This window comes from Chlamydotis macqueenii, chromosome 25, assembly GCF_036417535.1.
Source record: "Chlamydotis macqueenii isolate bChlMac1 chromosome 25, bChlMac1.mat, whole genome shotgun sequence".
In the NCBI taxonomy this organism is placed as follows: domain Eukaryota; kingdom Metazoa; phylum Chordata; class Aves; order Otidiformes; family Otididae; genus Chlamydotis; species Chlamydotis macqueenii.
Genome location: NC_141580.1, coordinates 4,091,928 through 4,115,090, shown reverse-complemented (window position 1 = coordinate 4,115,090; position 23,163 = coordinate 4,091,928). Strand labels below are relative to the sequence as shown.

Sequence of the window (23,163 nt, the reverse complement as noted above, 5' to 3'; positions counted from 1 at the left end):
GATGATCTTCCTGCTTAAGGAAAGTTGGGACTTTTATATACAACAGGAGAGCTGTTTGTGTAGTTTTCAACACAACTGCAATCCATGGCCTAAGATTAACCAGGCTGATGCATCAGTAATCACAAAATAATATTCCATTGCAGTGGTATACACCCTTATTCAGGGTATGTATTTATGCAAAATGAAAATATGGGGGTTACTTGGCAGTGCAAGCACATTTTAATTCAATTTCATTACTTTAAATCACTGTCTTCAAATATCCTCAAGTATATAAACAGGAACTGCCTGCAATGGTAAATAACACATCACCATTTCTCTGACGAGGCTGTGTTCTACATTTTCTGACATTTAAAATTTGTTTTACATTAATTTAAAGGACTATTTTGAAATTAGAAATGTTGATCTTTAAAAAAATAGTGGGTAATTCCATCTTTACATGGTAATGTTGTTTAAGTAACTTTATTGATAATAAAAATGTAGTTCTTTTACTCTGTACAAGAACACTACAAGCACATAATCTCTGCATAAATGCCTTAAAAATTCTCAGTCCTTACAATAGTTGCCAAACTATCGGCACTGATGAGAATTTCTGAGCAGGGAAAAAGAACCGCAGATCACCCTTAGGACACAAGGTAAGCATCCAACTCCTGGCGCTCATAGCAAGCAACACTGTCTAATACCCACTCTCGAGTCACCATGGCAACATTGCTCTTTTGCTGGATTGCTGTAAGACAAAGACACAAACGATAAAACCGTTATCAACAGGGCAAAGCAAGCTTAAGGTGAGCTTACTTATGTCTTTCAGATTAAGCTATTTGCTATACCTTTGACTTTTTAAACGCTTTGATAAAAACCAAGATTTTAAAAACAGCGATATGGCACTACTACTCCTTTTAACAATGCAAGCAATATTGCTGCTCGGCAAACGGTCAGGCAGGAAGTTCTGAACACCCCAGAATGAACACTAAAAGCAAAGAGCGCAGCCCTTCTTATCTTTTAATTTAGGACCTCGGTGACAGAGCGTCAGTTCCTGCTTGCTCAGGCACACCGAGTATGTGACAAGCAATGAGTCTCATTAAGAGAGCAGCAACAGAAAATTACTGGAGTGCTCCCAGACTGTTCTTCACCATTTCAGGATCTTTTTCTTTCTTTTCTCATTTTCACAGTGCCATGGAAACAGCTGTTGTTTTTACATCATCCTTCTGCTCCATTTTTTTGTTGAACTCCACTGCAGCCTAAATAGCTCCGCTATCTCATTTAAAAGTAAGTTAGTCTGGAACACTTGCACTTCAAAGTCTGATGGTTTCTCTGGAGCATTTAGATTTTAAGGAAAAAAAGGCAAAGCTGCATCAGTTAATGCTTTGTAGCTAGATATTCTTTCCAGACCAAGAGAATCTTGTCCTATCTGAGTCTCTCTCCTAGATCTTACTAGTCCTCCAAGGGCACGCTTCCCTACCTTTTAGAAATTCTTCAATCAGAAAAGTTTCTGTAAAGCTGGTAATATGCAGGACAAGTGAGCCAACAATAGGATTTGCCTGCTGGACTATGTTTTAAGCCTCTATTGCTGATTCTTGATATTATTATTAAAAGGACTGAAGTGATAAGACAGTGTGTACCATGAAACAATCCATGACAGTGTGTTGTTTTACCTCTATAATCAGTGTTTTCTGTCCAAGCGTCTGGCTGCACAACCACAACAGCAGTAGAATTCTAGGATTTTGAGATAAGAAAATAAAAACGCTACTGTTATCAGTCTGTCATTACATCACTTTCACATCTATAGGCAGAGAGCAACAACTGGGCTAACTCTAACTTAGTGCATCACTTCAGAGAGGACTTTAAGAAGTGGTAGTAAAGGGAGAAAGATCTTTGTCCCTAAGATTTTTCTGTGATTTCTCTCCAGGAATGCTGTGACTAAGTTAAGGCACTAAAGGCTTTTTGTTTGGCGTAATTACTGTACAGACAGTTCTCTAACACACCTGTATGCATCAGTCTTTGACAAGCCCACGAAGGCCAGGTAATCTTCCAACACGTTGTGCGTTACGTAACTACAGACCATTCTCTACGCGAAGTGAAACGTTCATGAACACTTACCGCTGTGCGCATGAACAGATGAAGCTGCTTCACTACAGAGGCACCACAAAGCTCCACCATCCATTCCAGATGTTCTGAAGAAATCAGATAAACAGTCTATTATTTCAATGTTTTATATCACATTGAAACTGATACTATTCCCTAAGCCCTCATGTGTTCCAAGATATAAAGTATCTTCATTTGAAAGAAATGTTAAGCCTTAGAAGGGACTTTCACTTTCTAGCCTGCAGAGGAACATCAACTCACTCACTTCCCTCATCATCTAGTAAACTAAACAAAACAAAAAAAATCTGAAAAAGCCAAACACCACACGCCCAAAACAAAGTCACCACTAATTTATTTTCTCTTATCATAAGGATATAAGCCATGAAATTAAAATTAAAAATCAGAAGTTAGAACGGTGATTATCTCTCATTAACAAAAGTAACCAACGTATTTAGTTTCCACCAATTTGTTGAATTGATAGTGAAGGAGATAAATAAGTCTCTCAAGTATAAGAGAGATAATTGATGATCACTGCAGCAGGTGAAAGCACTGCATCCTCTGTAGTAACGATTGTAAATGTCACGAGATAGGAGGAGGTTTCACTCAGTCAAAAATAAAGTTACACTGGACAAATCGGAACATACCTGCTGAATAAGCCACAAAAATGGCATGAGAGGTACAAATATTTTAAGTAGAAAAATTCTAGCTTAAGTTTTCAAAACATCTATTAGACTTTATTAAATTTTAAACTAACAAAAATAAGCTATCCTGTCCAGCTTTTTCTTTGTATATAAACTTCTGGCTTTGTTGTGTGTTTCACTTCTAACATCTGCTGCTAGAGAGAAAAGATTGCACTGAGGATGCGTCAACTGCTAGAAAAATGATACTTAGGGACTGATTACTAAGACAGAAGAAAAAAATGCGCAAATACAAATGTTCAATAGCATTTAAAGCAATTACCAGACAGCATGATATTAATGCTTTTCCTTCACTGACAGAATCAGAGATAAACTAGATAAAAGGCCTGTTTTGAAACACAGCAAAGTTGCCAGAGCAGCTCTCGGAGACACCCAAATAGAAGACAACATAGTTTCCATTCTATCTGGAGACAGAAGTGGAGTTATTTACCCACACTACACCTCCTGTAGGTATTCTGAAGTTTCAGAGTAAAAGAGATACAAGAGCATCTAAGAAGAGGTAAAATAAAACATGAATGCATACAATATCCCCTCCAAATATTGGTTTTTTTTATGCTAAGAGTTCACTTAATTCTACTAAAATGACACACCTGTAGTCATGTCAGTGAAAGGCCCATAGCAACAGATCTCAAAGTCTTTAAAGATCTGAAAAACAAGGAACGTGTTACCAGGGTACATACGGCTTCTTTAAAGGACAACACTTAATAAGCTGGTTTCACTGCACTTCTAGGACTGGTTATCAAGCTATCACTGTTTCACAAAGTTTTGAAGCTCTTTGTACCCTACAAAACAAAAGAATGTAATAAAAAACCCCAACCCTGTGCTACCCTATACCAATGATATAAAAAGGTAGTATTCACTTTAAGCATGGTGATTCACACGAGCATATCTGCTCCGCTGCTGATGCGGCTCAACCTTCATGGATAGAAATGCTTAATCTGTACAACTCTGTACATAGGGAACAGCAGAGAAATTGGAAGAAGTTCCAGATATTTGCTAGCATAGCCCCATGTCAGAAAAGTCACAGCAGAACAGAATTTTCATCCCTGATGTGCTCATACCTTTTCAGTCAGAGACTGTCTAGCCCTCTTAGGACCTTGGTGGTTTCTCCCATTGATTACATCTCCTCTAACTTCAAAGTTCTCCTGGAATATAACATAAACAAGAAAGAAGTCAGGGACTGAGAACACTTTCCTGGTCAGAGTTCTGCATCAGAACAGAAAGAAGTTGTCAGATGTCAGAACTGGAAACCTTACAAGTAAGTGTGTGCAGAAAATTAATCAAAAGGCTCTTCAAGAAAAATGATGGAGAGCAGTACGAAACCCCTCCAGGATCAGACAATTTTTACAGAAATAAAATTATAGTCGAACTGTGTAATAGTATAGCAAACTGTATAAAAGAAGGGGCACACTCTAAGGCTATAATTAACTTACCGGTAAAGTCTCATTTGATGGAAATTAATTATCAGTACATAACCTCTGCATCTTCAACACCCCTTATTTCGAGGCATTCGCTTAGCATACGGATTAATAACAGCGCTGCATTTGATAATTTCAGGCCTACATCTGACTCAAACTCTTATTTCTCCAATACCTTCTTGAAATGTCTGCAAAACTTCTGTGCAGTCTAACCTGCTACAAGAGCATGAAGAACAGCTGCATATTTTCAGTTCACTTGAAAAAAATTTGCTTTTCATAATGTTTGGAGGCTCTTCTCCTCACTTAAAGCAATGTGAGCATATTACAACGTTAACAGCTGTCAGCTAGAATAGCATTCCCAGTTAATTATGTAGCAACTTCCCCTTTCACCTCAAGCACAGCAAGGCCTTTCTTTAACACTCCTTCCTAGGGTCTTTTCGGGGCTAAGATTTTTCTTCACCTTTGACTTGACAAAAGGGCATATGGATTTCATACCTGAAAGTGGGCATTTCTGCTCATGAGATATAAGAAATCCATACTGTGTCACTAATTTCCTCCTTCAAAAATCTGTACTAGAGAACGAAAATCCAAATACTGTCCAGAAATACAAAAATCCACCTAAGCCAGGGTCATACCAAAAAAGCCATTTCTGCTAAAGAAGGTAGTAAATGTTGGAACGAGTTTTCAGTAGTCAGCAATCCTAAAGTTTAAAAACAAAACAAAACTATGTGTATAACTATGTTCCAATATTATTTCCTTAAGCAAACAATAGATATTTTCCTCTATGCTGTAATCCGTCAGTATCAGTAGGAACACTTAAAAAATAAGCCTATAACCTGTTTCAAAAAATAACATTATGCCTTCTGTAACAATGAATACACAGAGCCTAAGTGTGCTTTTGGTCCTAGCAGCTGGTAAAACTAGAATCCTGCTTTTCAGAGCCAAATTCCATATATTAGATGTTTAAACAGTATCTAATAGGTCTATCAATGTAACAGCACTGCTTACACATTTGACATTTCACTCTTAAGATAAAAGACCTACCTCATCTAGTATCCTTCCTTCTTTAAAAGACTGGATTATCCCTAAATAAAAAGATTAGAACAGGACAGGTCATTTTATCCAGCAAAATTGTTCTTCCACTGCCAACAGTCTGACTTCAGTGCTGTATTAATGTGAAGGTATTTGTAGTAAGGGAAATAGAATACAGTATGATGCTTGAAAGAACTTGAATTTTTTTACCTAACTGATGCCATGCATCTCAAAAATTTAAATTAAGAGAGAAAAGGCTTTTGTCAGGATGGGGAGCAATCCAATGTAGTTATTTGAAAGCAGGAAAAGTATTCAAAGAAGCTTAATGATGCTGTTTATTTGGGGGCTTAAAATAAATAAATGAAATTTTAGTGTATTTAGAAGAAACTCTGCAAGACATCAAATGCCAAGACATGAAGATTTTTTTTTTTTTACTGCAACAAATGAAGAGTACATTTGTTGCAGAAGGGCAGAGTCCATTTAGCTCCAAAACAAGTTATACTTACAGTGATAACTGACTACCCATTTTCTTCCTGCAATACCCAGAAAGTACTTCAGTGTTCGTTCACACACCAGGTCCTTATCTGCAGAACAAACAAGACTAAGATTACTTTAAGTTTTGCTGCTAGAGGAAAAAAAAACAAAAACAAAAAAAACCCCAAAAAACCAGCTCAGGTTATTTGTACCTAAAAGCAAAAGTTTTTTCTAAGTGCAGCAGCAAAACAACAAGACCATCTACAAAAAGGTTCTGAAATTCTACTGTTCTGATTCTGCTAAACTGAAGGGAATGAGCAGAAGTGAATGACATGTACAACTTCTGAACCCTTTGTTAGTTATTGAGTAAAGAAAACAGGCAAGCAAAAGCATGAATACTAGTCAAGACAGAGGACGCTAGCAGCAGGACTCAGTACCTAATGTCGGCATAAACTTTCAGCCATTTAAGAGCATCTTCTACTCTACCAGAACAGGCACAACTTCAGAAGGCAGTTTATCCTGTCTGTATTTGTAGGAAGACAGAACAGTCTACCTCTCCAAAAACATATGGTTCATGGTGTCTATGATACACTTCCTGAAGGAAAAGGCAAATATTGCCTCCTGAAATTTGGAGTAACAGGATTTTCTGTCTCTTTTTCTATAGCAGTTTTCAAAAGCAAGAAAGGCTTATGTGATAGATTGCATCCAAATACAAGCCAGCTAGAAGTGCTTCTATGCAGCAAAATGCAAGCACAGTATACAGCACAACCACACCCAGATTTGGCTCAAAATATTTTGTTTTTTAAGAAAGTGTTGGTTAAAAGCTAGGTGGCAGGTTCAGTAAAGAGCTTAAATATGACCTATGCGTAGGCACAGCAATATAGTAACTTAATTTAACTGATGAATGCTACGCTTTTCTGAAGTCAATATAATGCTGTTTCAGAACATATTTCTCACATTTGCAACTGTAGTATTGTACTGAAGTTTCTATAAAGTTCCTTCAAGCTTTTAATAATGGGATTCTTGAGCTCTACCAAAGAGCAAAAACTAATTTAAGTACCATAATTAAGCACGCAAATAATAGTTACGATGAAATGGTAGTGCTGCTTTGTTCCTGTGGAAGCACGCCTTTACTGTCAGCTACCATCAGTTATACATACAGTTAAGTCCCACTTCCACTTTTCTATTAAAGATATGTTTTATTAAAAAATTTAAAATGAAACAGCATTTGTAATCCCTGCAAGGAATTAGGAAATCAAAATATCATCTTATTTCCAGAATGTCTGTCTCTCTGTAAACTTCTTTAGGAACTATCTTGCTTTCTTTTTGGTTGGTTCTGAACTACTTAATATCAACATGCTGTAAATACTTGAAAATTGTGACTAAACAGCTAAAGAGAAAAAAATTAAACAATGTTAACTTCAAATCACACAAGGAAACAAAACATACCCTCACTATGATTCTGTGAAATAGAATAAGAAAGATTCCCAAGTTTAAACAACAACTTACGATAGAGAAGAAAACTATTAATACCTTCTTCTCAAATTTACTGCTGAACTGTCTGCTTGTTGGTTAGCCTAGAGTTAAAATTCTACCTGGTGCGTAAATTTGGGATTTGTTCACATAGCTCCCAACAAACCTGTTTTCATTATGACGTGGGTTGTTCCTTCAGTAATGTGATTAGATAAAGTGCTTTGAGTTTTTCTTGCGAACTTCTGGACCACCAACTGAAAAGTGGTTAAGAAAATTAATAGCTAGCAAAACAGATTAAAAAACCTCAACAACTTCAGTTTATAGCAGTATAACGTAATAAAATAGTTACTTTAGAGTAATGGGTTTATTTGTGTTGGCACACAGAATGTACATCTCCTTAAAAGTCAATAATTTTGGCACCATTCAACAGGCTACAATAAAGAAGAGCTCTTGGACAGTAGTTTATAAACCAAAAGCCACATCCTCCTGGAAATGAGTCATAGAAACAGGTTTATCAGAATTTGGGTAAAGCAGCAGCATCTGAGAACATTAAGGGAACCAACCAACCAACCAGCTCCTTTCCCTCCAGGCCTCAAGGCTTTCTAGAAATACAGTCCTCCTGCTTTGGAACAATGTGTTTTTCCCCTAAACAGCAGGCAGTCGTTTAAAAAGTTTGACTTGAGTTGCTGTATTACTGACCTGCAATTCCTGTAAGATTAGTTGCCATTATACTTCGATCACTCTGTGTTGAGGACTGTAGTGGTAATCAGGAACAATTACAAGTAATCTCTAAAACTTCTGAAATTTGATACTTACATGTTCACTTTTATTCAGACCTGATGCCACAATTGACATTTCTTTCCTCTTATTCACAGCTGTGCTTGTAGCATTTTCTTTCCCAGCTGCATTGTGCAGAATAGATACAGGAAAACACACACTTCTCTTCGATTTACTTTCTCGAGTACAGCTTTTATTTGCATTCTGAGCTACGACAGAACTATTTGTTGCTTCTGCAGTTCGAGGGTTAAGAAGCCTCACAGAGGAGGTAGAGTTATTTGGACTCCTGGCCACATTTCCAGATAGATTTGATAAGACAGATGCACTGTTTAGCCTGGTCCCAGATTTCTGCTCATCTGCATTTTCTGAAGGAAAAGAGAAATTACTTCTCAAAACAATTTAGTCCTTCTTGTAGTCACGGTGGAAAGCTATTGCTCTGCCTTTTAAATTTAAATGCTGCAGTCACTTCCTCTCTTTATCTGTTCATTCACTTTTGCCTCTATCACTACTTTTTCCTGATCTTTAGTTGAGACACTAGAATATCTATGAAACTTTTATAGCATATCTGTCAGGAAATACCAATTTGTATATAAGACAGATAGTAACTCCCATTACTGTCAAAACATTGTCCAATCTCATCCTGATGGGCATCTACACAGTTGGGCTACCAAACAATAAGTAACATCTTTATAAACTGAACAGGAATATATAAATTAAAATCCTTGATTTCCAAGAAAAAGTTGTCTTTTGCTGGTATGCAAAAACATAAAAAAGGAGGAAAAAAAAGCAGAAATCAAGATGTGTTGGATCTCTGTTAAAAGTTACCTGCTTCAAGCTGACACTGACTATATGCTTGCTCTGCTTCGTGCGCAGGTTTTGTCTTTTCAGGAGCTTTGTTCTTCAGAACACTGTCACACCGAAAGCCTTTCTCCAAATGCGGTCTCTTGAACAAATGGGATTTAGAAGATGGAAGCAACAATTCTGGAGACCTTGAGAGAAGGAAATAGGTTTTAATACCTTTTTTTACTCTTCTTGGTCTCGGAACCACATAGCAACAGCTAAGCTATTGTAATTGCTCAAAAGCTGAGAGGTATTTATTTCAAGATTTTATTTATTTACTTTTTAAATACAAAATTAGAAATAAAAGTTAAAAAAATAACAAACCAAACCCAACCCATATACCTTTCTTTTTCTAACTCCTTGGTTTTACTGTGGAGAGAATCACTGCGCATAACATGGAAATCTTTGGCTGAAAATTCCTTTGAACTGCTGCATATATGATTTTCAGAATTTCCTTCTGAGGTTGACTCTGCCCCTTTAAGAAAAATAATTCTTAAATAAGCAAAATAAAAGCTTATTTTATTAATAAAAGAACTTTAATAAAAGTTCTTAATTGTTTCTTCAGATAAGAAGTCAAGCATTCTCTAAAAACTCAATCCAGATACACTTCAGAGAGGCAAGTGTCCCAAACGAGATATCTACACAAAATAATAAGCCCTTTGAAGCACAGCTAACAACTGCCTTTCATTTCTCATATGAAATCACCCACAAAACCAAGATGTCAGCTATGTATTAAGTGGAAAAAGTAGGATATAAAAACAGGCCAAAGGAAAATTTACACCTTCTAGTGCAGTTTGTTTATTAATCCTCTCAACCCATTACCGTATATCTGTTCACAAGTAGTAGAGGCATTTATTTGATTGCTAAAGATGCCTATAATTTTTATCAAACCATCAATAACCCTGATCAGTTTAAGTTTTTAGAAGTCAGGAATCCATATTCTATGTAAACATGCATCATATTAATGAAATTATTTTAATTAGTTTTCCCATCTGAAGGAAACTAACCATCGATTTGCTGACTTAATCTTCAAGCAGTCTATTGATAATTATCTTACAAATTTGGCGTACTGGGCTTAGAAACATCACATTTCAAAGTCTCCTCTGTGAAATAGTATTCTCTAACTGTAGTGAGGTTGAATGCCATGCAATTAAACGAGCTTTGTTAACGAAGCATTAGAGTGTAACCACTCCCTTATTGTTAAGCATACTGTTAACGTTTTAACAGCTCAATATGTCTGAAAGATGAGATAGAGAACACTGAAACCACAGTGCAGCTGTTAAATCAGTACCACAAAATCAGAAGAGGATTACAGCGAGTTCCTTCCACAATAAGTGGCCCTACTTTCCTTTCAGGAACCCAGGTATCAATGCAGCAGCCACAGCAGGGAAAGATGCTGTTACTGCAGATTTCTGAATGAATTGAACAAACTGCTGTGTACCTTTCAAAGGCCCAGCCTCTTCACTTTTTCCATCTTAGCTCCCTTTTCTCCATGAAGGAGCTTCCTGATGCAGGCTACACTCTGCCAACAAAAACTAACTTAGTAACACACAAGCAGAAGACCTGTTGGCATAGCTGCACTGTATCGGCTGACAATTTCACTTTTTTTTTTTTAAGATACCGGTTAATCTGAAGGTCTCACACCTCACGCTGTACAACGCTATCATTCAGGAGATCAAAAGCAATCTACAGATTGTCTCCTGATATTTAACTAGCACCCACAGCAGTGATGAAAGCCTTTGAATTTGGATAGAAAAAAGACTCCCCAGTGAAAACCATAAACAGTCAAGGCATGATAAGACACTAAATAACTTTGAATTCCAGGATGTTAAGTTATTCTAGCTGCCCTCAGAAAATAAAGATAACTGATTGAAATAAGATCACAGAATTAGAAATAGATTTTTAGCGGAAAGTAGGATAATAAAGCACTGATGTAATTTATCTAAGAGTTCAATAGGCATTACACCGTCAGAAATCTTTCAATGAGCATTGGGTGCCTTTCTAGGACACTGAGAAGTTCAACAATGAACATCTGGACTTACTGTAGGCTTTACTCAAAGAATGCTTTATGCTCTGTTGCAGATGGGTTGTCAGAACAGTAATCTCAGTATCTGTCTTGCCTTAAAGAAAAATCTTAAGTAAAGCCCTCTCACTATTACTTACAGAGCCGTCAGCAACTCACTTTATCCTCAATATACAATAAGCCTTTGGCTATTACTAAAGTATTCTTCACCATTTATTTACTGCCTTGTGCACTTTCCAGCTAGGAACTCTGTGTTCACGTTCTGTTCAGGGTGTTCAGCCACTCTCCCAGTCCCTTACCCACTCCAGTGGAAAAAAAAAACCCACCAAAAAACAACAAAAAAAAAACCAAACCACAAAAAACCAAGAGTACAACTAGAACCGACAGAACAGCAACAGGGATCAGTACCACCAAGGCATAAGGCCCACTCACACCATTTATACAATCACACCATGTAATCTCACAGAGATCTGTAACAGGGCTTTTTTAGACTCAATGTAGTCCCAGAGTTTTATACAAAACACGTAGGTCTCAGAACAGCTGAATTTAGGTAAAACTCTGCTAACGTATCAATTTTAAATTGACACTATAATTTGTAGTAGAGGGAAAAAAGAAATAGTCTCACAACTGTTTGTAAGAAAGGTGGAAAAGGTTTTCATTGCTATTTACCTCTTTCTTCTCTCATTTCTTCCATTCCAAGTGTTCTTTCACCACTGGAATGTGGCAGTTTCCTATGGATAGGTAAAACTTCACAGTCCTGACTTCCATGCTGCTTTAGCACTGCTTCAAGTACAGCCATTTCTTGCTGCAGTTTTTTTAGGTTATTTTGCATAGTATTTTTCTGCTGCAAAGGATACACAATTGTGCCAACGTTATCAAACTCAGTTTTAAACAGTAAGATTAATTTCTTTAACAAACGCTTGAAAATTAGAAACAGCAAAATTATTTAAAATTAGTTTTTACCGTGTGTTCAAAAGGTGACTGTGGTGCTTTACCGTAACGAATAACGCACATACGCCATGCAAAAAGAAAAAATGTAAAACAAAACAAAACAAACCAGACCACAAACAGCCATACAATCATTTTGCTATTCAAATTATTTCAGTTAGGAAATAAAAAGAACTTCTGCACAGATTTCTTTAAAAGTCATTTTGCCCCAACTGTATTACTCTGCATTAGTCACTTGATTTAAAATTTAATAATGAATATCAAGTATTGAGCCTCTGCGCTTTCTACCATTACTGAAAGCCTGTTTAAAATAAAATATTTAATCATATTCTTCCTTTCTCTCTCAAAAATTACAACACCCTCTATGAAAAACACAACACATACACCTCCTCGTAAGAAGAGCTCAGGGCTTCAAAGGATCCTTTTAAAAACCCAAAACCTTCACCATACAGGATAAAGCAGCTTCCACAGCATTGAATACTACGTTTGTAGCTCTAGCACTGGCACCATGTGGTACTTCCTTGTTACTGAATCAATAAAAAAAACGCCCAACCAAAGAGAAAACCCTCATGACACAACAAACAAAAACCTCCCCACCAGTCTGTACTGCCAATACAATTCAACCCAGGCGTATCCTAGCATCTCTATCAATGAAGCTGCGTCGTAGCGATGTCCTACCAGTTGACCATATTTTGCACTGATGCAGTAAAGAGAAGAACCGCCCATAAAGCACAAAAATGAAATTCAGTATTCTTTGACATACATTAAAACCCACAGAGCTGTTAACCCTGAGAGAGAGGTTTACAGATGACACACACACAGACACAAAAAGGTAACCAACAAAAAATCCCCACCAAATAAAACAAAACCCCCAAATCAAATACATAACACAAAACCCCAAAACCCCCAACTGAAAAACCCCCACACCAATTACCCAACACACTGAGTATGGCCATTAAGCAGTGATCAGGAAATTAACAGTAGAGAAAACATCCTGTGCTAAACACACCTCTCACTGGATGTGGCCTGTTGGGTCTTATGTCGATATTATTCTAATGTGGAACGGTCTGATCTAATCTTTACCCCTAGAAGGCAAGTCTCCATGCTTCTAAATATCATAATGTAGCAAAGCCAACACTTATCACCCATCGGTATAAATTCCAATCTGTGAAGATTTTAAATAAGGGAAGCTGAGGTTTCCACCGCTTGTCAAGTGTGAGATCCATTAACTAGCACCTCCCAGAATTAAGCACTGTAATCGACAGCACGTAACTAGTTATGGCCATTAGAGTCTAATGTTAGCATGGAAGGCAAAGTTGGACAAACAATGGCATAGAAGCAGTTCTACAATTCTTCATTAATTATGCTCTTGGAAGTAATATAGCAACACAAATAATTATGATGAAAGCAGTTTCCCACTATATTGATTTCACAGCTTTCGTGTACTTGCTTATATCCTAGAATGAAAAGGACTTTAGAATGTAGTGCCTAAACTCACTTACCTGTGTAGTAAGGATTTCACCCTGAGAGAACGGTTCACATGAATCTTCTACATTACTTGTTTCACTGTCATATCCAGATGCTTCACCTTGAAGAAGGTGGAAGAAAATCTGAGTTAAAGGAAAAAAAAAACCCAACAAACATTATCCATAATCTCTTACCACCCAGACCTTTTAACCAACTGTTAACTAAAATGATAAAGTGACAAGTTTTGAAAACACTTCAGTTAGAAGCACAGATCTACTTCAAGTGCACATTTTGAAGAATACCGTGTCACAAATATAGCAAAGTAAATAGAACTCAAGGTGTTTCAGTAGTGATGAAAGAGCCCCAAATATTTATGAAAGCCATAAAAAGGCCAGAATAAGCACTACAGCCAATTTCAACAGACATTTCATCTGGGGAAACAGCCCAGGTAGGCTTTATGAAATTTTGCTCGTAGCTGTGAATATCACACTGCAGTAAGAAAGCTGGCATTTCACTCAAAAATTAATTCCCACCAGACAGAGTCAGTCTGGGCTCTAATGCCCAGTCTACTCATTTTTTTTATCTGAACAAAGAATACCGGGAGAAATTTTCAGGAAATGAACTACTGAGGGTTTTTTTGTTTGATTGTTTAGGGCTGATACATTCCTTTGAAAGAGCAAGTACCACACAAACACAAAGTTCTCATACAAAAACCAAAAATCTATGTGCAATGACATTACAAACACAGCTGCAGAGATAAAAATCTTGGTTTGTACCTAGGTTTGCTCCCACGTTTAGGTCTTCTTGGCATTCATCTTTGAAGTTACATTTGCTTCCCTTCAGCCCTCCATTACAACTTTGAGAAGTTTCTTTACTCTCATTCACACTGCTCACTTGTTTGGATGTATGGTCTTGTATTAAAGGTTTCTTCAGCTCTTGTGCTCCATTGACTGATTCTTCAGACAGGTTGGATTGGGAAGAAAATAAGTTGACGGAGCATTCTGACTCCTGGCTTGGTGAAATGCACCCATGACTTACGGCAGTTTCAGGCATTTTCTGCATATTATAGTCACCATGACTTCCATTGTGAGGCAACGTGACAGGACTTACTGAAGACTCTACCAGCTCTACCACAGGTGTCACCTGCTTATCGACCTGCAAAGGTGTGCTTACTGATTTGCCAAACAACAATGTCTGAAAACATGGTAAATCTTCATCCTCACTAGATTCTTCATCTGAAGATTGCAGTTTCTGCGCTCTTCTTCGAGATCTTCGAATACCTTGAGATCTTGACTTAGAACCAACATTTATATCTTTTAGTTCTTTTACCAGGGCACTGTCATTTCTTTTTAGAAACACAGCAGACCTCTCTCCCCTATCAGTTTCCAAAAAGCTGGTGTTCTCTTCAATATCTTCATCAGAACACAGTAAACCATCAGGGGTTTCAGACAAACCTGTAAAATCAGTATTCCCTTTGAGAGATTCTTCTAGAGCCTCTGGAGCTAAACACTTAGGTATGCCTGTGCTGGCAGTTTGGGTTGCTTGTTCTTCACTCCCCTTTACTTGTTTTCTCTCTCTTTTACTACTTCTTTTCTCAGTGACTTCACAGCTGAATTCAGCAGGCCTTTGCTGACAAGTTGCAGGACAAATCACTGATCCGGACTGAAAATGTAATATTGGTCCTTTGCCATCAACAACTTCGGCCTTTCCTGCCTGATTGCTTTCTGAATGGAAGCATATTTCATCAACTGTGCTCAAATCTGTTCTTTGGGACATGTGCTCATCTGTATTACTCTGATAACTTTGGCTTCTATTACTTTCGATTGCATTCTGTCTCAGCTCACTTTCAATCCCTACATCAGTTGAGACTGGCTTTTCATTTCCTTGCTCTCCTTTTTGTGAACCATTTTTGTCTTCAGTCCTTGCAGTACCCATTCTTATTGGTGTCAGACTACCTAGATTTGCAACCGGTGAAACATCTTCTTGATGTTCCCCTGCACGCATACATTCAGAGTTGCCGACAACGCCGGTCACAGGACTAACACAGTCAGATTCACAGGTCTTAAGCGCCTCGTTCTTACAAACCCTACTCAAGCTCTCAGCAGTTGTTTTCTCTTTTTGAAAGTTTTCTGGTTTTAAATATTTGCTATGATTATTTTCTTCTTGATCAGCACATATCTTTAAAGTTTCAGGCGCAGCATCATCTACCACACATGCCTTCACAGGAGCATGATAAAGGCTAAACGAGAGGCGTTTCGAATGCCTAAATATATTTCGCAGATACTGTGTGTCTAACTCACTGTCTTCACCTTCCTTGGTCAATTCTGTAACATTTTTAGCCACTGGCAACTTTTCAGTTCTGAAGTCCCCCGGAACATTTTGCATATCATGTCCACTAGGCTGGGGAAAAGTAGTACACAATTCAGTCACCTGTTCAGTCGGGTGGGAAGCATTTTGCCCAACAGTCATTGAAGGAGATTGTAGGAGCAAACGGCTGCCTAGTATTTCACCTTCTTGAGAATCAGGTGCAAAAGAACTACAATTTGAATGCTGACATGAAGATACTGGATTAAAGAGACTTTTTCCAGTTTCTGCAGTGTCAGATGAATTTTTTAGACTAACCTGAATTTCATTTGCTTCCTCCAGATCACCACCCTCCGGATTAGTGAGTGGCTTGTAACTCAGTGTACCCTGGGGCTCACACGGGTCTTTGCATTCAGAAATGTGAACTAACATGTTCCTTTGGACCTCAAAGGAAGACCCTTCATGATCACTGTTACACTTTCTTGCTCCCTTAATTACTGCTCCTTTTCCTGTTTCTTTAGAAAGTAACTGAAGCCTCCTGCTGCGCCTGACTTGGCTTTGCTCAGAATCAACTTTCCTTGGTTCTTCGCTGCTTGGATAGCTATCGATCTGGGGCTCAGCTGCATCAGGGGAAAGGGAGTTTCGAGCCACTACTAGCTGAAGAGTACACATGGTTCTAGTAGAACCTCTGCTTCTTTTTGCTGCAGAACTACTCTTTTTAGTGCTTTTCAGATCACGGTTATTCAGTTCTAGCCCACTATCACAGTGCTTGCCAGTCAGCTTTTCAGTAGCTTTTTTCCATCCTCCTTCCTCAAGTTCTGCTAGTGTATTATCTTCTCTGTTCTCAGAGAGGTGACTCTCATTAATAGCAGAACTTTCATCACATCTTCTCTTTTCACCATCGCCAGGGCACCTGTTAACACTTTCAGGGCACCCATCTGCCTCTTCTGTATCTTTTTTCTTGATGAAATCCTCAGGTTGCAGGACATGAGCAGTCTTCCTTTTTCGTTTTAGTCTGTCTTTGCTGGAATTATTCAAGCACTTCTCATCAGCAGCCACATCTTCCTTTTTTGTAGTAGGTAAAGTGTCTCTCAAGATAATAGTGGGATTTGACTTCCTCTCTCTCTTGTATGTTTTACCAAATATTTTGTCTTTGATGATATCTGCTGCTTGTTTTGACCCTCTCTTGTCTCCTTCAATCACTGCAATTTCCGTGGAAGCTACCATAGGGTCAGTCTTTTCTGAAATACAGGAATCTTTATCTGATAAACATGTATCTCCTTCACCTGAAACATCAGTTGCTTCAGCAGAATCATCCTGGGAAGAATTGGAAGACAGAATCTCGTTGCTTTTTGAAAACCATTCATTGACTTTCTGAATGCTTCGCTTCAGTCTCTTCCTAGAGACTTGATTCAGGGTAGCGCAGTGAATCGGCTCTGGCTGAAGTCGTTTCTCCAGAGGAAGTTCCTTTTGATGGAAGGAGTCAAATTCGGGTTCATACATTTCCATGGCTTCCACACTTTGTACAACAACATTTATTTCCTTGCTTTTATCCAACCTGCTCTCTGAGCTATCTTTTAAGTCAAACTCTTTGCTTTCACTATTGCACTGAGTTTGCTCTGCATCCATTTCTTCCGAGTTCTTAAAGAAAGATGTGTCCCCGTTTCTTGAGGGACTGGCATTACCTATTCTGTCACACTGCTCTGTGAGCAGGTCTACAGCAAGAACATTCAAAGGAGAACTCTGGTGTTCAGTCGTATTCACTTGGTCAGGTTTGGGATATTCAGTGATGCTCCGAGGGCTTTTCTTGCTCAAGCCTTCCTTTGAGAAATCACTTTCACCTGAAGATTTACAGGTATTCTAAGTTATTAAGATCTATTTTACATGCACAAGAACAATAACAAGCTTAACAGCCACTTTGTTTTAAAAGAACTGTTCTTATTTCCCCCGAAAACAGAATATTACGCTGCACAAATCTCCCTCCAGAAAAAAGGAGAAAGATCAAGTTACATATGACATATGTTGATCTAGCTTCTTAAATGAACTACCTGACAGTGCTCTGAACTTGAATTGTAAGGGATAATATGGCTTATGTAGAATAGAATAAGTTTTGCACTTCGATCAAGTTACTTTTTTCCCTTTTGTTCCTGAGCACAGAACATCCACATTTTAAGTATCTAGTCTACAGGCATAGTCTTGTATTATACTGTCACTAGCTGTAGGCATCAACAGAACTACAATACACAAGGCTGCAAGTATATATATTTAATCTTGTGAAAACAAAATGTTAACTTGCAGTCTTTCTTTCAACTTATTCATCTTTGTCACCAAAATAACACACACACCTATGACATTTGGTAGAACTATTTCCTTAGCTCTCAGCTTGGCAGGCTGTGTATTGCAAGAATATTCATTCCCCTTCTCAGCACTCTTAGGGTCTTCTGGCTTTTCTAGAGAGGAAACCTGAAGCGCTTCTTTGTCTTCGAACCTGCTGGGAAGGGAAATCTACTTTCATTACAGACAAAAATCACAACAGACATAATAGAAGATGATACTTAATTTTCCCTTTTTGCTCTCTGAAACAGTTCTTGGAGAAGTTAGGCTGCAGTCACTCACCACAACCAGATCCCTTCAAAGCTTCAGGCTATTTCTTTAAAAGATCTCCTCCCACATTCCTGAACTTAACATTTACTTTATAAAGCATCTTTTCTCTTGAAGATCTGAAGTCTGTGTAAGCAACAAAACATCTAGGAAACAGCTTTAAAGCATATTATATGCCAAAGTGACGGGAGTCAGCTACCCCTTCTACCCTGCTGCCCTTGAAGTTGAAAAATCACTCAGCAGCTTGAAGAATTCTATCAGTCCTATGCTAAGAAACTAAAACACAGGAATGAGAATACTGAACTATTGTCTTTAGAAAATATTAATTCCCTAATCACCTTTACTTACCCAGTATTGCTTGCCTGGTTAAAAAGCTCTTCAGATGAATCGGAGCCTAAAAACAAATCAGATGTTACTCCAGTTGAAATGATTCAGGGAAAGATGACTTGCCAGATTAAGTGTTTATTGTATCAGAGAAGTATACATGCTTAGTTCTTTCTAGAGGTAGATGCTTTCAACTTTTATCAGATGAAATCAAGTTCAATTGTGCAGTATTTTACCTAAGTATAATGATTTCTATATGGCTCCAGCATAAAATTCTGCATTATACACAAGCTCAATTATTGTGGATCTACAACAGATCTTACCAAACTCTATATAAATCCCTTTTTCAGAGTCACGTTCCCGGGTTTTGTTTCTCAGAGGACACCTTTTGACTCTGGTATCTGCAAGCTGTGTATCCACATTAGCTTCCTGCTGACAGGAAAATAGAAAGAAATAGTTATTTTTAACAGTAGGCTATTTAAAAAAAAAAAAAGTAGTAATTATTTAAACTACAGCAGAGGGACTGATACATATGAGCTAAGTAGTTAAATTGTCAGCGTCTATACCAAAATCCAATACGTGTAATTCATTACACTGATATCAGAATGTGTTAATAGAAACAATTACCATGCATTCAGCAGCTCAAATCATTAACAGTTTTATCCTTCTTAACATTCTTAAGAATTCTTAAGACATATTCATGGTCTTACCACTGAAAAAGCAAACAGCCTACCAATAGTTAGACAGCCTCATTGAACAGACAGAATGAAAAAGCTTTCAATCCTAGTTTCAGTAACAATATATTATGGCAATATTATCTTTAAGTTCCCATCATTTTATGTGAACAACATTAAAAAGTAGGTTAGGAAGACAAAAATATATCGACGTCTTTGTCTGGAATAATATTCAAGTAAAACAGTGATCTGAAAGCAAACCAAACTATCTTATTACATTCATTTATGTATATGCATGTAAACACATTCCAAATAAAACACTAAGCAATCCACAAAAATAAATTTGGGAGGAAAAAAAAATACCAAGGTGTGGTTTTCTTGTCCATTTCCTTTAGCACTCCTTCCTCTTTTTCTGAAGCCCTTACTTTGGATGACAGAACTTTCTTTACGCAGGAGTTCAGCAGCAGCATCTTTTGTGGATGTTTTAGGAGAGTGATGACTGTTTAAAACTGAAAAATGTCAATAGGAAAAGAAACTAAAAATATTTTCTTACACTGAGCATGATAGCAGGCATATTTATATTAATAAAACAGCCTTGCATAGACCCTATGCAACTAGCACATATACAGCTAAAATGCTATTATCAAAGAAAGAAATCTGATTGAATTATTAGTCTGACTGTTCTTTATGAGTACTCTTCAAGTATTAAATAAAATTTTGATCTTGACAGCTAATTTTCCCCATCAGTTTTGCTTATATGGATGATCTAGCAAGAACAGGACCTAGCACTAGTGATTTTAGAATGACTGAACAAGTTGAAAAGAATCTGAAAAGAAAGTATAGTTTTCATATCGTAATATTCTTAGAAACAAAATCAAACCAAAACCCACAAACCACCATCCACTCCCAACAACAACATCTTGTTTCCCAAAACATAAACAAGCGTGTATCTGACTCGCCAATACCCTTTACAAGGGAATTTGATAATTCTTCTGATATTGAGTACTGCACGGTAAATGAGATACCTTGCAAATAATTAAGATACAAGAGTTAAAGTCTTATTAAGAAAAAAAAAAAAAAAAAAAAGAAGAAAAAAAAAGTGGTGTGTACACATCCACAACACTTACACTTTACTCCAGTGTCAAGCTCAAATGCATGGATGGTTTCCAACAATCCTTCAATTAGTTGCTTAAATCTGGAATTTTCTTTCAGACTTCTGAAATAATATCACATGTGTTGTTTCAAGACAAATGTATGGGTCAACTATTAATAGTTCTCCTAGAATTTAGGCTGAATAAAAAAAAAAAAAAAAAAAAAGGAGCAAAACTCCAAAGTGGAAGATGAGACGATGAGAAATTGTTGCCACGGAGTAACAACACAATCCCCCAAAACTACCATCACTACAGAAATTAAAACTATCATAAAGTGAAAATTCTGTATTTTTCCTCACACAGGTTTAGCACAGAGAAACTAGCTTTAACGACGGAGCAATAACAGTCTCTACTTGATAGCACAAACGTTGGCTAAGAATAGCATCTGCACCTGCAATCACCTGAAAAGTTCAAACTGAGAGTTTACTTAACAACCACCTTTTCTGGTTTATTTCAGTCTTCTGCTAAGAAATTTTTAAGACAACGATTAACTTTTCCTCAGAGTTCAAGCTTCCCATCCTTAAGCCCACTTGCAAAGGTGCATTACCTCTTAGTAACTTCAGTCTTACACAGAGGACACTGTGTCACACCTTTTTTCTTTTTGCTGAGAAGTTTGAACATGCAGAACCTATGAAAAAAAAGAATAATCAGAATGGTAACAAAAGGGAGGATTTGATTTTATTTTATTTAAAACTGAGGCTAGGCACGCACCACTTAGTAGAAAACCTTCATTTTCACATGGAATGCCTGTCTTCTCATTCTGGTGTTACAATTAATTAATCAATCCCCTTTGACACATCTGTGAAACTGCAGTTATTTCTTATTCAGAACTGATTTTCCCCCTAAAAAAGCTACGCATTAAGTTATCAAAATACAGTATACTTCATTAGCACCAAATAAAAGAAGTATACATGGAGAATAAGAACAGATTGGCTAACCATTGCAATTACAAGTTTTCAAACTTACCTGCAGAATGTGTGATCGCATTTTGTTGAAACTGGCTCTTCTACCACATCCAAGCTACAGAAAGAAAAATGAAGGAAAACACCACCACAGAAGTTACTTATAAAATAGGAGCACCAAAATAAGATAAATAATAATGTAATATAAATAATATAGTCACTTTTCTGAACTTAAAAAAAGAAAAATCTTGGTGGGGAAGTTTCATAGGCTGTGTATGTACATAAGGAAGCCTCCCTGTGATTGTGTTCTGTCTACAACTTTACAACAGTATGTAAAAAAGTTTATATAAGGATTCCAAGTAAGCCACCACAACACATAAATTGGACAGAACCAGCCAAAATAAACATAATGCACAGAAGAGTCTGAATTGTGCCTAGAGCAAAATAAACACCAAGAGCCAAAAGCAGCCTCAGCATTACTTTTCATGGTATTCAAAGCCTTCTGCCCAGTTCATAATTACCAACAAAACTGCTAGGTGCATTAAAATCCTGAGTTTGAACTGCCATTCACAAGGTACCTTTCCATTTAAGCTAAACAGTACACACATGATCTTTATTGCACAAATACAAAAAAAAAGTAGACATTGAAAAATCTCCATTCCTCATTAAGGTCAGCTTCCTCCCATCTATCAGCAGCACCAGCCTGTGTAAAATCTCTGAGATCTTTCATTATTCCATCAAATTCCACATGCAATAAGGAACGGCAGGTGTAGGAAATAGTTTCTATTCTAGCTCCTGTAGCATTGTCTGTTAAGTCAATGAATAACCAAGCCAATCACCCAATGGTGATACCTCAGCAAAAAGGATGCTGCTTCTTCAGAAAAGTTTACTTGCAAGTTTTTTTCTGCATAGGGCTACAGACATTCTATGCTTTCATCGCTGTGCCTTTGTAATAGATGTTGTCACCAACACAGAAATTATTTTGTTTTTCCAATGGCAGTAAAGTAAATATTTCCAAGTTTACTTAAAACTTAAGGATTTAAAAATGTTTGCCACCATAGACAAAATAAACTTCAGCAGTTTGGTTAAATGCAAACAAGAGTCTTTCAAGAGCTTTTCAGACAACCCAAGTATCTAGGCTTTAGCTAGAATCGATGCTATTTCAATATTTGTTTGCATTGAAGAGCTACAGACCTCACCTTTTAGGGACAAAAGACAAAGATTCAGGCTGCTTTACAGACAATACTCTAATCCAATCAGCTACGTTATTTCCTAACTGGATAGAAGGCTGACACATTTAGGTTGTAACAGAAAAGTAAAATTTACTAGAATATAGGAGCAAAATACAGGTTCTGTCTTGCACTTTCTCACTTGAATCTTACAAAATATCAATATGCTTAACCTTAAAATATATTTATTTTTGCTTTCTGATAACCCACAGAACTGACAAAGCATTGGAAAGGAAAGAGAGAGAAAAACAAAAGCCTCATTAACTATACTAATAGAGAGTTCACATTATTCTCCTGGCATACCATATCGGGCACTCCAAGTTCTTCTGCATAGCTGAAAGCACATTTTGTACATCCCGAACAGCAATCATTGAGAAGTCCATCTTTTACATGCAACAATACTCTACAGAAAAAAATAAAAATAAAAATCAGCTTTGTTTCTGATCTATTGCATGCCGTGACCACGTTTTCTCCTGCATGGCTCTTCTGTGACATGCTGAACAGTACTGAATACTTAGCTGGAATTTCTTTCAGTGAGGTTTTACAGCATTCGCTGAGTTCTTCACTGTAATACTTACAGTTAAAACCTTGTAGTCAAGGGGGCAAACCGAAAAGGCTTACAGAAGAAATTAAGCAACGGCACACAAAAGTGCAACAGGAGAAAAAAGCCCAACTTTCCAGCTGGAAAAGGATGTAAAACACAGCAGACATCCTTGTGCGAAGGACCCTAGGCACTGCCTACGCCGCCC

The 23,163-nt window shown here is 37.3% G+C and overlaps 1 protein-coding gene across 1 annotated transcript; it reads right to left on the bottom strand.

The window, feature by feature from the left end:
* Positions 1-607: 607 nt before the first annotated feature.
* BRCA1 (BRCA1 DNA repair associated) lies at positions 608-22,797 on the bottom strand. The gene is made up of 22 exons (XM_086766960.1): positions 22,718-22,797; positions 21,250-21,303; positions 20,831-20,911; positions 20,260-20,348; positions 19,496-19,641; positions 18,782-18,890; positions 18,483-18,528; positions 17,879-18,021; positions 14,006-17,374; positions 13,265-13,350; positions 11,484-11,658; positions 9,134-9,266; positions 8,777-8,940; positions 7,991-8,316; positions 7,341-7,428; positions 5,734-5,811; positions 5,240-5,280; positions 3,839-3,922; positions 3,368-3,422; positions 2,095-2,168; positions 1,650-1,710; positions 608-724 (listed from the first exon to the last, which is right to left on the bottom strand). Exons 1-22 carry the CDS (start codon positions 22,795-22,797, stop codon positions 621-623), a joined length of 5,586 nt encoding a protein of 1,861 aa, XP_086623086.1. The 3' UTR covers positions 608-620.
* Between the last annotated feature and the right edge of the window lie 366 nt (positions 22,798-23,163).

Coding starts and splice junctions, on each gene's coding strand:
- BRCA1 (XM_086766960.1), bottom strand. CDS start 22,797: ATGGACTTCTCAATGATTGCTGTTCGGGATGTACAAAATGTGCTTTCA. Junction 5,281..5,733: donor ATGGGTAGTCAGTTATCACT/GTAAGTATAACT, acceptor CTTTTTATTTAG/GGATAATCCAGTCTTTTAAA. Junction 3,423..3,838: donor GACAGTCTCTGACTGAAAAG/GTATGAGCACAT, acceptor CTTGTTTTTCAG/ATCTTTAAAGACTTTGAGAT.